This window comes from Podarcis pityusensis (assembly GCF_964106645.2).
Source record: "Podarcis pityusensis genome assembly, chromosome: 1".
In the NCBI taxonomy this organism is placed as follows: domain Eukaryota; kingdom Metazoa; phylum Chordata; class Lepidosauria; order Squamata; family Lacertidae; genus Podarcis; species Podarcis pityusensis.
The window spans coordinates 32090936-32106566 of NC_138028.1; the positions used below are offsets into that span (position 1 = coordinate 32090936).

General features: G+C 42.1%; 1 protein-coding gene across 3 annotated transcripts in view; it reads left to right on the plus strand.

Moving 5' to 3' along the window:
* Positions 1–15631, plus strand: part of ENTPD5 (ectonucleoside triphosphate diphosphohydrolase 5 (inactive)) — a 20965-nt gene continuing 5334 nt past the window's right edge. The window contains exons 1-11 of one of the 3 annotated variants that reach the window (XM_080978883.1): positions 1–96; positions 5089–5366; positions 6593–6672; positions 7055–7198; positions 7519–7594; positions 8932–8967; positions 9168–9256; positions 10222–10301; positions 10654–10715; positions 11985–12086; positions 14863–15003. In XM_080978883.1, coding sequence (XP_080835009.1) covers positions 5150–5366; positions 6593–6672; positions 7055–7198; positions 7519–7594; positions 8932–8967; positions 9168–9256; positions 10222–10301; positions 10654–10715; positions 11985–12086; positions 14863–15003 — 1027 coding nt within the window. In that variant the 5' untranslated portion in view covers positions 1–96; positions 5089–5149. Of the gene's footprint in view, positions 97–868; positions 1006–4766; positions 4955–5088; positions 5367–6592; positions 6673–7054; positions 7199–7518; positions 7595–8931; positions 8968–9167; positions 9257–10221; positions 10302–10653; positions 10716–11984; positions 12087–14862; positions 15004–15631 lie in introns of those variants that run through there. The other 2 variants (XM_080978885.1, XM_080978884.1) reach the window with 2 other exon arrangements.

Here is a 15631-nt window from a genome sequence, read left to right on the forward strand (position 1 = left end):
GCGCGCGCGCACGAGAGGGAGAGACGTCGCGCGCGGTGTGTTGACGTGACACGCGGCACCGGCGAGATGTGGAAGGTTGAGGGCTCTGACAAGGCGGTGAGTGGAGAGGTCTGGACGGGGCAGTGCGTGGAAGTTCTTTCCCCGCCGGCTCAGGGTCGCGCGCGGGCCCAGCCCTGGAGAGCTCCCCCTGCCCCGGCCTTCCCGGCTCTGGTCTCTCCTGCTTAGGCAGCATTTGCCCTGTCGATACTCCGGCGGCGTATCACTCCGATACACTCGGATGCGTGCACACCCGACACGCGTCTTTCCGTAGGAATCCGGAGCTTCTCGACTCGGAGAGACCATGCCTCCCGTTTCAATCTGTTGCGTGCAAACAAAGAAAAGCCACTTTGCCCGTTTAGAACCACCACGAGGAAATACGTAGTTGTTTCCAAGCATCAGCTGAACGTGTCATTTCACTACTTACAAAATTGGTTTGCTCAATGGGTTAAGTCTTGGAAAGAGTGTTGCTTTTTTTCTCCAATTTTAGTTATGCCAATGGCTCCTGAAATCGCGGTGTGGTATTCTAGGGGTGCTGTGATAAAGCGCATTTCAAGCAGTCGCATCATCTATTGCTGCGCTGTGGCAGTGCCCGCTCCGATCAGCACAGTGTGACATAAGCAGATGAGTCAAAAATAGCTCTTTGTTTTCCCCTGTTCATGAATTGACTTTGTGCCTCCTCCCCACCCCCCCACCCCATCCTTCTTTTGCAATGAACATTCATCGTGGTAAATTATTTTCTAATTCAGCAATGATTTTTATTGGAGCTTTTGCCCTACTGAAATATGCCCCTTGAACTTTCCTGGGGCAGGAAAAAAACCCCAACCAAGGCATATTTTCTTGTTTGCCTTAGATAAATGATAAACCTAGGTTCACAGAAGGTGGTTGGCTTGAACTTTAACAGGTAACTCCTGCTTGCTTAATAGCTGAGCATTTTTAGTTGCACTTGCAAATAAAGCTGAGGAATAGGTGAGTGAAGATACAGTATTGTATTGGAGTTGCTTGGCTAGTTAAATTGCTTTGTGGGGAGGGGGACTTTGGGATTGAAAGAAACTACCTAAATTTCAGGTCTTGGATTGAATATATAGTTGTCATGATTGCCATCAAATAAAAACTAAGAGATGCAATATTATGTTTCTTTGTATATACTGTAATGTAATTAACGTGCACGGCGCTTTACATATACAAGATAACCGGTCCTATCCATCCCTGAGGGGGCTTACATTCTAATCAATTGACCACAGGTGACCACAGATAAAATGGAGGGAAATACAGGCAGGAGTAAGCAGGGAAAGACTCTGTATTTATTTCGGTTACACATTCTTTGGGTTTGTAGTAATTGGAGATTGTGCTAAAGGCTTTATGGAAAAGATGGGTTTTGTGGAGGGATTTGAAGGAAGTAAGAAAGGTGGTATAACAAAGGTACACTGTATAAGTGCAGCTGGATTCATTGTTCCCAGATTTCTAAGGACTCCAACTCAACCTAATTGCTTTCTAACCATTGTTGCTCAGCCCTGAACCATTCATACAGATTATACTAAGATTTCAGCATCACATGTTCTAAATCTATTATGAAATCCACTGCAGCTTGACAGCTAAGAACACAAAGTACATGAAGCTTATATATGATTTGCTCATCAATTGGACTATTGTTTATCTGTGAAGGTGTACTAGCCTAGTATGATGGCAAGTAATGAATGAGCTACAATTTCCAAATACCATTCAGTATTGCTTCATATATTACATATTTTTCCGTGTATAAGACTGCCCCATGTATAATACGCCCCCCTACTTTTGGGGACCCCAAATTTAGAAAATGGGCATATTCACTATCCATGTATAAGATGCCCCCAGATTTTTAATCTTATTTTAAACTAAAAAAACTAGTCTTATACACAGAAAAGTACGGTAATTATCCTGCCTTCCTTTGAAGTGCACAGAGTGGCACTTCACAGGGTAGTTGCAAGAATAAATTAGGTGTTTGGTGGAACCATAATTATGTCACAGTGGCTTGTGAAATCAGTTCAGCACAAAGAGTGTTGAGCCCAAGTTCAACTATTGATCATTATAATGGCTATGCAGATATTTTAATCTAGGTCTTCCTAGTCTTAGTTCAGCATTCTGTTGACTACACCACACTTGCTCTGTGGTATCATATAGTACAGGAGCTTCTCCTTTAGATTTTTGCAGTGAGAGATTTTTACAGACATTCTTCTTCTTTGGCGATCACTCGTAGCCAAACCATCCTAACTATCTTTGTAGAAGCTTACGAAAAGCTTGGCCTATCACTCAACATCCAAAAAACCAAAGTGCTGCACCAACAAGTACAAAATAAACCCTCTGCAGCGCCACAAATCCAACTCAATGGTGTAACGTTTTACAGACAGTCCTGTACATGTCTACTGAGAAGTAAGCTGCATTGAGTTCAATGTGACTTACTCCCAGGTAAGTGAATATAGGATTGCAGGCTTAGCTATTCACTGGAGGGAAGTAAACATCTCAGTAAATGTGCATAGGATTCCTCTGTATGCCAGATTCCATGCTTATTAGCAGGCTCAGTGGTTGGTAAGAAAACTTGAACTGTGAGTTCTAAATCCAGTCTTGGTTACAACATGAATGAGACCTAAGCTTCTATCAAGACTTGCTTAACATTAAGCTGTATTATGCATCTGACTACTTTAGTTATTATGCCTTTAACAAGGAGGAAAATGCAAAGTAGAGCAGGTGGGTATTTATTAGAAAATACCCAAGTTTTTAATAAATACTGGCTAGCACGATTTTGCATTTTTATTTCCTTTTTGGAAATAAAAAAGTTTATTCACTATTATGTCTCCAGTTCTATGATAACAATCTATGTTTTTATTTCAACATCCCATGTGACAACATCCCAAGCTTTATATTTGAATAGGGAAACTACTGGTGGTGCAAAATAACAATTCACTCAACAGGGATGTTAATGGATATTCTCTCAAAATGGTGTTGGTTATTGGTAGAGTTGAATAAAGGATTTCACTTGTTTGCTACTGCATTTAAAACTTTGTTGTAATTTGATTTAGACAATCAATCTGCTCCTAAGTTGCTGAAGCTGTCTTTTTAACATAAATTCTGAGTTCATTTGGCTTGGGATGTTCATTGTAAAATGAAAGTTTAGGTTTCAGATTGTTAGACCAATTTTTTGCCATTTTGTTATGGCAAAGTATAGCCTAGAATGATATTCTAATGCTGCATATGGAGAAGAGTTTTCAGCAAACTTGTCCTTAGCCCTAATTTTATGTTAAGAGGGGACTTTATTATGGGATTTCTCTCCAAGAATACTTTCTACTGCTCTTGGAACAAAACATACTGATTTGAATCTAGATGGAAAACAACATAGCTGCTGAGGGAGAGAAGTTTAAAGATTCATTTTAGGTTTTGTAACTAGTCATAAAGTTGAGGGATCAAACTATGAGAGTGGAGCTATGGAATGATAAGGAAATAAAAAAAAGGCAGAGGGCAAATGACGTTTCTGAGCGGGAGGGGCAGCAAATTGAAACAGGCATAAGGGTAGAAGCAGGAGAAGATAACAAGTCCAGTGGATTCAGATGCCAAGTTCTAACCACATGTCGGTGGACAGGTATAATTAGTAGACTGGGTGTGCAAATAGTGAGGTGATGTACTATGCTGAAAAGCTGATGCATAAAGTAGTTTGAGGCTTTTTAGAAATAAGAGCATGTCACAGCTAAGTATGGACAAAATCAACCAAGAGTCTTGTGGCACCTTAACAACTAACACATTTATTTTGACATAATTTTCTGTGGGCCAGAGTCCACGTCATCAGATGCTCTGTAAGGACTTGCATTTCCCCTGAACTTCTTTTTGACAAGTTCTGCATAGGCTCTAAAACTCAGCACTCTACTCAAATAGGTAAAATGCAATTGGCTACATTAGATTGACTTTTTTAATTTTTTAGTTTGAAAGTCTCTGTGTGATGCATTGCATTCCTCTTTTTCTTCTTCCTCCCCCCTTTCCCAAATAAACTTTATTTCTGTTCTTTGACATTTTGTTTCATGAGCTGAAAATAGTATTCCTCTGGAATTTCTCCTTAAAGACTTCCATATGTTAGACTGCACGGTTATTAAGCTAGCTCTTGTATTTCAAAATTACCTCATAGAGTTCTATGGTGTCCTCTAAGCTTTGGAAAAGTAAAACTAAAGCTCATTTTTCCTAGAATATGGCTGGATCACTCTCTGTAGGATTTACCCCCTCGTCTCCCCACCCCTCCATTGCTGGATAATCTGGGAGATTTAGTATGACTGGTAGCAACCTATCAGAATTCATCTTTGGTGAAAGCCTTATATGTTCTCTACTTTCTGGGTTCTTGTGAGGTTCTTTTGTTCTATAATCAGACACAGCATTGGTTGGGAACATTAGTCTAAAAACAATTTGCATCTGATTTGAAAGTAAAAGTTAATACACAAAACAAAACAAAATATACTGAAAGATAAATTTGAGTACAAGGAAAGAAAACTGCATCTAATTCTAATACCCCTCCCATTCTGCCTCTCTAATAACTGTACATAACCGTAGTGAAATGGTGTGTTTTACCCTCCCTGATTTTTAAGCCGCTGCCATCAGGAGAAGATGAGATTCCCATTGTCTGTCGTTTTGAATGACATTTGTGTTCTTTGTCTGCCCAAGCCTGCTAGTGTTTTAGTGAGGACACAGAAGTCTTGGCCTGAACACAGCTTAGCCTGAATTGAATAGATTTATGTCAATGGCTTAATTTGGCATTTGGCACAGTTTCAACATTATGTTGAAGCTGTTCAACCAGATACTCTGTGAGGGAGGAGGAGCATAGCTTGCATTTTTATGAAATTGCCTGGAACATTAGAATGCATCTTGAACTGTTCCGTAGACTCAAAAGATGCAGCCCCTAATGGTGAGAATCAGATTCTTGGAGTGCATTTGTAGCATGAGCTGTAGTTGGGGTGGCTTTTTAGGATGTTGAAAGTCTCCTGTGTGTAAGAGGTTTGGTGTAACTAATTATGCTATTGGTTAATAACTCTGCTGCAGGAACTTCTCCAACTCTGCAAATCCTGATTTGTACAGCGGCTGTCCAAGGCTCCCAAGCACAATGGTACTTTCCTGGGCTGCAGTCATTGCTATGTTTGCGCTTTCCTCCATTTACTGCCTAGTTTCTCACCACGGCCCAGAGCTGTGGTTTCAAGACCTCTTCCCTTCCAAAGTGTGCCCTGCAAACACCAGCATGGATACGCTATATGGCATTATGTTTGATGCAGGAAGCACAGGGACACGGATTCACATTTACACCTTTGTACAGAGAAGCCCAGGTAAGATCACATGAGAAGGTTCTAAGCCTATGCCGTGGGGACCTTAGATTGTGAATATATTGTATGCTTTTGCTAATTCTGATACCAATGATCTTACTCATCCTCTAAAAGTTGGAGAACTAGCTTGAGTACTACTGTGACCAGCCATTGAAACTTTATTCTGAGCTCTAGAGTTTCTTAATGCATCATAAGCCTTTATTCTCAGAGCTTCTGTCTTGTTTTCTTTAACCTTTGATCAGTTTGTACATGTTTGCTTCTCTTCCTAGATAAAGTTCATTGTGGTTCAGTTGTACTGCTTAGTCATGCTTCTTTTGAGAGGGTGTTCAATTTAAAGTGGCTTTATCACAGAAAACAGCAGGGGATTTTGGTCTGAAATGTTGTCTGTAACAGAGTGAGTGTCAGAAAGGTGGGAACTTGGTAGTGGTATGAGACGTATATTCACTCCTACAGTGAATTGTTAGGAGATTATCAGATAACTGTCAAACAAAACAAATATGTTTTCTAAAAGTTACTCTAGGCAGGGAGGGGAAGATGTTTTGTAATTTAGAAGGTGACCTTGTTTCAATAAATGGATGAGTGGGGGGAGGAAATTGGGAAGGATCACCATAGGACCTGGGTAGGCAAACTAAAGCCCGGGGGCCGGATCCAGCACAATCGCCTTCTAAATCCGGCACGCCGATGGTCCGGGAATCAGCGTGTTTTTACATGAGCAGAATGTGTCCTTTTATTTAAAATGCATCTCTGGGTTATTTGTGGGCCATAGGAATTCGTTCTTTTTTCTCTCTTTTCTTCAAAATATAGTCGGGCCCCCCACAAGGTCTGAGGGACAGTGGACCGGCCCCTGCTGAAAAGGTTTGCTGACCCCTGCCTTAGGACATGCTAGATAAATTTTTCAGCTCCTTATTTTGATTGCTTGGCCTTATCCAGATCAGCTTGCTTTGTCACGTTTCATCCAATTTTGTGCTCACTTGTTGCCCCAGTAATTCTTTTTACACCTGGATTTGCAGGGCTCAGAATCTCCTTTCCCAAAAGTATACTGAATTTGTCAGTTTGGCTGCATTTTGAAAACCAAAGCCACAGTGGCCCATACTAGAACATTTTCTGTGTGAAAGAAATAATGATGTGTTAGATTGATATCCTGTGAAACCAGTAAATTCCTTTTGATAGATATGCACACATTTGAGAAGATCAGCTATTATAAAAGTTGTTTGGCTTGATTTTTGCAGAAAAACCTGCAGAGTTAGAAGGCGAAATCTTTGAATCAGTCAAGCCAGGACTCTCCGCCTATGCTGATCAGCCTGGAAAGGTAAGACATTCTGATGGCTTTTTGTGACTATTTGGCTCTCTTCCTCCCCACTCATTATAAATTCAGTTTATATAACATGAAGAAGAAAAAGAAAGCATAATGGGAAGGCGAGGAGGACAAAGAGGTGGGTGAGAAGTAGATGTTTTGCTGTACAGCACCATCAGTAGACATGGTGCTTGACACAGTTTAAGAATGGGGAGGGGGAGCTGGACAGGAGCTTACAATCTAGGATAGCAGAAGAGGTAAGAGAGGGTGGGGCAAGAGGAACTTGGGAGGTGGAAGGGACAAATGTGAGTAAATGCAGTTGCATGTACCTGCAACTTAGTTATAGGTGAGAGCGAACTTACCAACGTTTGTGTCTTGGATTTCTCTCCAACTTTAGGGAGCAGAAACAGTCAGACAATTGTTGGACATGGCTAAAGAAGCTGTACCGCCCAGTCACTGGAATAAGACCCCAGTAGTCCTGAAAGCCACGGCTGGTCTGAGGCTGTTAGCAGAGCATAAAGCCCAAGCTTTACTCTCTGAGGTAACTTTAGGTTGTATTTCAAGGGGGTTGGCTTATTGTGTAAAAGTTGGGGGCATATGTAACAAGCTCTTTTCAGTGCTTGCCTATGTGCGGTTTTGCCTTGATTTAAAAAAAAATACTATACCAGTTGTGTGAGAGGCACTTGTAGATCCTACATCTGCTGTCACTATGTTTCAATAAATTCCTGTTTTATACCTGAATGCTGGGTGAAAGCGCTTGACTTGTGCTCACCTTGATTTACCTCCCACTGTTTTTTGTACGGGAGGAAAGTTATGACATCCACTCATCCATGCATAACCTAGTTTTTTTCATTTCCACAGGTCAGGGCGGTCTTTGAGGAGTCACCATTTCTAGTTCCTGATAACAGTGTTAGCATCATGGATGGATCTTATGAAGGTGGGTCCTGGGAGGCAGAAAATGGGAAGGAATGGAGGTGAGTTCGGGGAGAAAGAAAAGGGAGGGGATCAAGTGAGGGAGAATAACCACAGAAGCAAGAGGGAAGGAGTAGCATCTCCCCAGTGCCAAATGAAAGGTAAAATATTGCTGGTATCACAGTGGCCAAACCACAATATCTTTCTTAGTCCCAAATAGACGCTTTAAGTTTCTAGAGGAGAATTAGGTTCCATACACAGGAAAGCAAAGAGTCTCCTTGGTTTTAATGGCAACATTTCATAATGCAAGTACTGTTAGATGGAAAGCAGTCACATAGTTTGCAATTAGAAGAAACTCAAGCAAAGGACAAATTCAAGTAGCCAAACTGGCATAGTGAGTAAATAGTTTTAAGTGTATCTAGCCCAGGGGGGTGGGAGCCCCTGTATGCCAGAGATGTGCAGGGTTGGAGACAAAAGTATGTTGCCCGACAGGTGAGACTTTTACCTTTGTACAGTCAGCTACATTGTCAGAGGTCTTTATGCGCACCCCTGCCCCAGTCTCAACAACTGGCATTGTCAAAGGTCAGGGACATAGTCTTTCGGTGAAGGAAAAGCAGTGGAAGAGGACGTGGAACAGGGCTGGAGAGAGGTGTGGCCTATGGATGGGGCATGACCTGGTAGGGTTCTGTGGACCAGATGGAAAGGCCTGGAGGGCTGCATTGGCCCCTGAGCCTGAGATTTCCTACCCCTAATCTGACTAACAATGACAGCTGGAGTAGAGGTTTTCTGTTTCCTCACAAGCATGGTTTATCAGTCAGCCTACATTTACCAAATGATCTTCAACTCACTTTCCATACCTTTGTGATGAACAGTGAATTATTGTTTGTTACTTATTGGGAAGTACAAGCAAAAGAGCACAGTCCCTGCCTGCACATTTGCAAGCCAAAATATTTTCTGAGATGGGAAACAGTGAGCAGTGCAAAGCTATCCCACCATACTTATTGCGCGCTAAACTCAGCCTGGATCCCCCTCACATGTTCAACATGCCAAAGTGGTCAAGTGAATTGTCCCTAAGCTGACAAGCCTGTTAAGCATGTCCACTAAGAGTAAGGATAATACATTTTTTGTGGGTTAGAAATGAAGTCAAATATATTTCAAGAGCGGAATTGTGGAAGGTCTCAAATGGAAAACAGTGAAGGCTGATGGGGGTGGAGACTAGAACATATTCAAAACCTAGGGAAGGATTGGAAGAGATTATGCTTGAACAGTGATAGAGGTGGAAATCTAGCAGCAGTGGATATCTTTCTGGATTGCATTTGGGTCTCAAGATAGATTTCAGTTACTTTTCCTTCCTTTTTGCAGGTATACTAGCCTGGATCACTGTGAACTTTTTGACAGGTAATTACTGCTTTGTGATTTCAGTTTTGAGGCTTGGATAGAGTCTGTTCCGTAAAAACTGAGTAGGTAGTTGGATATTTATAGTGCAAATTTTCAGAAGACTCTGCTGCTGAAATCCATTCAGGGCTGCAAATAATAGATAACATGGAAACTCTCTGGGCATGTGGGTAGTCTTTGAACTTCTTCAATGTTCCCTGCAGGGCAGTTGTATGGCCGGAATCAGCAGACGGTGGGGACCCTGGATCTGGGAGGAGCCTCAACCCAGATCACATTCCTGCCACAGCGGGAGGTGAGGAATCTCGAGGTTGCCCAAATGTTGGATAATTTGGTGCAGGTGTCCTATTTATTTCATGTTTTATTTCATTTAGATCTAGGCTGCTTTAATCTGGCAGGGGCAACCCAGTCAGATGGGCGGGATACAAATAATAAATTATTGTTATTATTAAATTATTATAATAATATTCATTAGGTTGTTAGGCTTCTTTGTAAAAGTGTTTTAAATACCAGAAATAATGTGAAATGGTATGCATTTGATAATGTTGCTTTCCAAGCTGTGACTTCCAAAATGTTGCAGCTTGTTCTTTAAAGTAGTGCCTGTATCTTATTATCATACGTATATTCTGACCAGGGAACGTGGGTGGTGCTGTGGTCTGAACCACTGAGCCTCTTGGGCTTGCCAATCGGAAGGTTAGCGGTTCGAATCCTCGCAACGGGGTGAGCTACCGTTGCTCTGTCCCAGCTTCTAACCTAGCAGTTCGAAAGCACACTAGTGCGAGTAGATAAATAGATACCGCTGCAGCAGAAAGGTAAGCGGTATTTCCATGTGCTCTGGCACTCATTGCAGTGTCCCAATGCACTAGTAACGGTTTAGTCATGCTGGCCACATGACCCGGAAAGCTGTCTGTGGGCAAATGCCAACTCCCTCGGCCTGAAAGCGAGATGAGCGCCACAACCCCATAGTTGCCTTTGACTGGACTTAACCATCCAGGGGTCCTTTACCTTTTTTCCTTATTGTGAGCTTTCCAGCATCATCAATTTATGACTGTGACTACATTCATTATCAACCTTCATAGAAGATTTTCTTCCTTACTACAGTAGAGCAGATGTTTTCTGAACATTAATAGCTTAAGATTATCAAAATTCTCTTGTCTCTTCAAGACTCGTGTGAATGTTATATGCTGCACTAATGTTACACAAATGTATCTTGAAATTTTAAAGTCACTGAAGAATCCTTTTTCATTATCCTAATTTTAGGAAACCCTAGAGCAAACACCAGTAGATTTCCTTACCTCATTTGAAATGTTCAACAGCACTTACAAGCTCTACACACACAGGTGAGTGAGGCAGTTCTATGCAAATGACTATTTTTAAGGACACTGTTAGGTATTTGCCAGATGTAATATTGCCTTAATAATTTGTATTGCTTATTCTGAAGTCATCATCGCATCTCTTGCTAGTTATCACAACCCCACATGTGTCTTTATTCTCATTATAATAAACAGGTAGTCTGTGGATTACTGTAAAGAGCCACATGCTAACATTTCATACATGGGCTTAGCAAGGAGGAGGCTGTTTTAGCAGAGTATTGATCTTATATCCTTGTTCATAAAATTGCCTAGTCTTCTAAGTGGGATAGGATGAACTCCGACTTTAACCAAGTGCTGTTTGGCCTTCTTCATTTTACAGCTATTTGGGGTTTGGTCTGAAGGCTGCACGGCTTGCTACATTGGGAGCCCTGGAAATGGAAGGTACAGTCAGACAGAATAGCTTTGTGTTTGTGTGTGTGGATGGACTCGGGGGGAGGGGGATCATCCAGCTAAGTGGATTCATCCAGTCCCTAGAATTTGTCCTGTTCAGAATTCTAATGGGAAATGGTCCTAGACCAGCTTCTGACAGGCTGACTGTCTCTTTATCCCCTTCCTGGTGTGCATTTTCCTTTTAATGAGATTCTGTTGTCACTGAGACAGGTAACATGGCACTCTGTAGGCTTATACAAGCCAGCTGAAAGATAAACTCAAAGAGGAGCCAAATTGTGGAAAGCAATTGTAGCTGCCCTTTGTGGTAGGTAACTGCTTATTAAAACCAAGCCTTTGGGTGGAGGTGAGTTTGGGTTGTGATTACAAACAAACAAACAAACAAACAAGCCCCATGATTACGATCTACATTCTAAACAGTAGATATACTACTTCAGCTCTTTTAAACGGTTCAGCAACTCAGCTTCCTGTTTTGCTCGAATGTGAAAAAATTTGGGTTCAGGGGATGCTCTTCCTACTTGAGAACCTTCTAAGTATCGTCTCCTTTTGATTAGCCTTCCTCAAACTCGGCCCTCCAGATGTTTTGAGACTACAGTTCCCATCATCTCTGACCACTGGTCCTGCTGCCTAAAGATCATGGGAGTTGTAGGCCAAAAACATCTGGAGGGCCAAGTTTGAGGAAGCCTGGCCTAGGAGTCCACTAACATATTAATATCAAGACCCTTTGAGTAGCACGTACAGCTATTATCATTTTCACATCCCATTATAATGCCAACTCACCCAGAATACACTTAGGTTTCATGGCCTCCATCCCAGTGTTGTACAATGCTGCCCCATCTATACATTTTTAGTCCAGTTTGGCTGGGAGCAGAAGCATTCCTCAACCTGTATCTGTCTCTTCCATTTTTCACCTACCTGTCTATACAGGACCCACCTGCCTACATAGAGTTTAGTGCAGGGGTGGGAAATGTGTGGCTCTCCAGCTGTTGTTGAATTCCAACACCCATCTGCTCCAACAACCCAGCATGACCAGTGGTCAGGATTGATGGGAACTACAGTACACCAACATCTGGAAGACCAAAGATTAGCTACTCCTGGTCTAGTGGACTGAGCTTCCTATTTGGGGAAACAAGAAAAAACTTGATTTTCTTCTATAAATGGACTTTGGCATTTGAACTTTTCCCAACTTCCTTTTCCTGCAAGTACCAAGGGTACTGAAAAACATAAGCATTATTGATTTCACCCGATCTATATTCTCTTTAGCATCAGATGGACGGACGTTCCGAAGTTCATGTTTGCCAAAACAGCTGGAGGCAGAATGGCACTTTGGGGGAGTGAAATACCAGTATGGTGGCAACAAAGAAGGTAAGTTAGAGAGATAAAGTTTCCCAAGACTGCTGCTGCTCCTCTGACTTTTATCTATCTATCTATCTATCTATCTATCTATCTATCTATCTATCATCTATCTTCTGGTCCCAGGGAGCTTATTGCTGGGGTAATGGCTTGAAATGGTTTAGACCCAGCCAGAAATAATAATGATCAGGAAACAGATCTTCAGCTGAAAAGCCATTGATTGTGCTCGTTGGAGTATATTGTCCCACTGAAGTAACATGGCCGGTCTCTTGTATTCTTATTTCATCTGGGAATCCTTGATCTGAATCTCAGTGAAGCTGTCCATTGCCATAATTTATTTGCTTGATGTGAATTTTATGTTGTATGCTCCCCACTTCTAAACGTTTTGCTACTTACACTTGGAGGGTTTTCTTTTTTAAGTAACTATTTTAAATAAAATTCATAGGGCACAGGTGGGGAACCTATAGCCTGGAGGCCAGCAGTCCCAATTTAAGCTATGAGGCATTTTACCCCAGGCCATATTCACTTACCCCACATGTGACTTCCTACGACATCAGGTGTAGTACAGCTGTAGCTGCAAAGGAACAACAAGGAGTGTTAAAGTGCACTAATTTGCCTGCAAGTGGGGCTTGCATTCAATATCTTTAAACTTGGTGCTGAAAACCAGATCTTCTGGGATTGGCTCCACTCAAGAGACTCCGGAACAGAAGTTTTGAATGAAGCCATCCCTGCCACAAAGGGACGCAGGTGGCGCTGTGGGTTAAACCACAGAGCCTAGGACTTGCCGATCAGAAGGTTGGCGGTTCAAACATTGAAGTGTTGGACAATGGCAGATGAAATTGATGGACTATATGGAATTGGCGGAAATGACTGGCAAGATCCGAGACCAGGGTGAAGAGTCGGTGGAAGAAGATTGGAAAAAGTTTAAAGACCATTTATAGAGATATTGTAAAATTAAGGAATGTTAGAAAAATGTTGGAATGAAATTATATGGCTTTAGTAGAAATGTCATAAGGAATTAGGTATAAATAGATTAATAGAAAATTAAAGGAAAAGTATGGCAAGAATGTGTTAAGATAATTATAGAACAGAAAACAGAGTAAGATGGAAAGGAATTGCTGAAACAAATAATGGAAGTGGAATACAAAAAGGGAGGTGGGAGGAGGCTGCTGGAAATAAGGGAATGAAATATAAGATACTGAAAATGTTTGAGGTGATTTTAAACTGTTTTTGCTTGTTTTTATTTGTTTTTTTAGTTCATGTAGCGTTTGTGTATTGTATTTGCATTGCTTTTTCTTTTTTTCTTTTTTTCTTTTTTGTTTGTGTTGGAAATGTTAAAAAAGTAATAAATATCATTTAAAAAACAAACAAACAGAAGGTTGGCGGTTCAAATCCCCGCGACGGGGTGAGCTCCCGTTGCTCGGTCCCTGCTCCTGCCAACCTAGCAGTTCGAAAGCACTTCAAAGTGAAAGTAAATAAATAAGTACCACTCCGGCAGGAAGGTAAACGGTGTTTCCGTGCGCTGCTCTGGTTCGCCAGAAGCGGCTTAGTCATGCTGGCCACATGACCTGGAAGCTGTACGCCGGCTCCCTCGTCCAATAAAGCGAGATGAGCACCACAACCCCAGAGTCGGCCATGACTGGACCTAATGGTCAGGGGTCCCTTTACCTTTACCTATCCCTGCCACAAGCAGGGCTTGCTTGTGGCAGAGAAAGCACTGCATAATACTTCTTTGCAGGCGCAGCTTGCAGCCGCATGGAAACATTTCCCCTTTTTGCTCGCTTGGAGTGTGATCATCTTTCAAAACTGACCCGTAGAAGATAGGCCAGTTCTGGATTTGATTTATTGAAAACAGGAAGTTCTTAAATCGTGGATTAAAGGAATACCTATTTTTATTAAAACCTAGTATTTAAGGACAGAGAAGAGAGAAAGCTGGGAGATGAGTCAGAGATTCGTGAAGACATAGTGGCTTTAGTCAGGAAGAGGTGTCAAGATAAGACCTGAGCTATTTTGCTATTTTCTGGCTACTGTGGCCCTGTTTGCATATCATGCTAAGCCAATGGAAGCTTAGCACAAAGACCCGAGTGAGTGGGCTCCCAGAGATCACAGCCAGTCATTTTGCTTCCATGCTCTGCTTGAGTTAAACCGGTTTGGCTTAGGGTGTCGTCTCAACCCAGGCTTGTGGTTTAGTGTTGTCCAGACTAAGCACAAATTCTAACCAAGTTTTGTCCAGGAGAGCAGAATCACAACCCCAGTTTTGGACATGGTAAGCCATGGGTTAGCTCGGCGTGGAACAGATGCAAAACAGTCAGGGAACGAGCAAAGCAGCCACCATCTCTTCCCCAAACCAACACGATTGTGCTAAGCCATGGTTTGTCTCGGTGTGGTGTGCAAACCAGGCAAATGAGTCACTTCTGCTCCATTAAAATCTCCATTACTGTATTTGGATCACAAGGCTCACAATAAGGTTACCTTGCATAATTCCCTGACATCTACGGCATTTAATATTGGGTGTATGTTCACAGTTGTAAGAGAGTCCTTTTCGGGTAGAGGACCCCTTTCCCCATCACCTAGGGTTTGCTTGTTTGTTTTTAAAAAACAATGTATAATCATAAAGCATAAGGATAGAGATGGGAATGTGCCCAGGCTGTGCCAATATTGCAAAGCTGTCAAGAAAGACCATTTACAACTGTTGCACTTTCCTTAATTTCATTGTTAGCAATTCTGCACTTATCTGCAATGGGATTCATGACATGTTGAACTTACCTTTGTGTGTTTACCCTGCCAGGAGAAACGGGATTTGAACCTTGCTATTCTGAAGTGTTGGAGGTGGTAAAGGGAAAACTGCATCAACCAGATGAGATTCGGCACAGCTCCTTCTATGCCTTTTCCTATTATTACGATCGGGCTGTGGACACCGCCCTGATAGGTGAATAGCAAACATTTGAAATCTTGCTTGAGCTCTATGACCCTTGGGGAATGAATGCCCTTCTTTCAGTCAGTCACCTACACGATGGGACTCGATGAGCCGTTCCAGATGCTCCTCTATTCTCCTCTATGCTCCTCTATTCATGCAATGAATGCACATGGGTCATTCATTTGTTGCAGGAATATCTTATTATCCCGGCATGGTAAGCACTGGAAGTATATATTGTACCTGGAGAAATATGATTCCCCCAGCCCAGATAGTGTATCCATTGTGAATGTTGTTGCACCAGATGTCACTGGCCCCTATTGAATATCACAAGCATGAGCAATGCAGCCAGCACCACTTTATGAACCTTTTAAAACGTGCCTTCCCCTTTTCAGTTGTATGAGGATGGATTAAAGTGTGGCTGCAGATGGTTGAGGACAGTGCAAACGTAGTGCTTAGAACAGAATTCCTTTAACCTCTGGAAGAGCCTTAACAAAAAAGGAGTGTTTTTGCATGCTTCCTTCTGTATAAATGATTGGTGTTATTTCATTCACTCCTGTGGAGAATGAATGCAGCAGCACAGTTGGTTGGGCAGGTGCCACTGCCAGGCTATCATGGCTCACGGGGTCACCAGCCTTTTTGG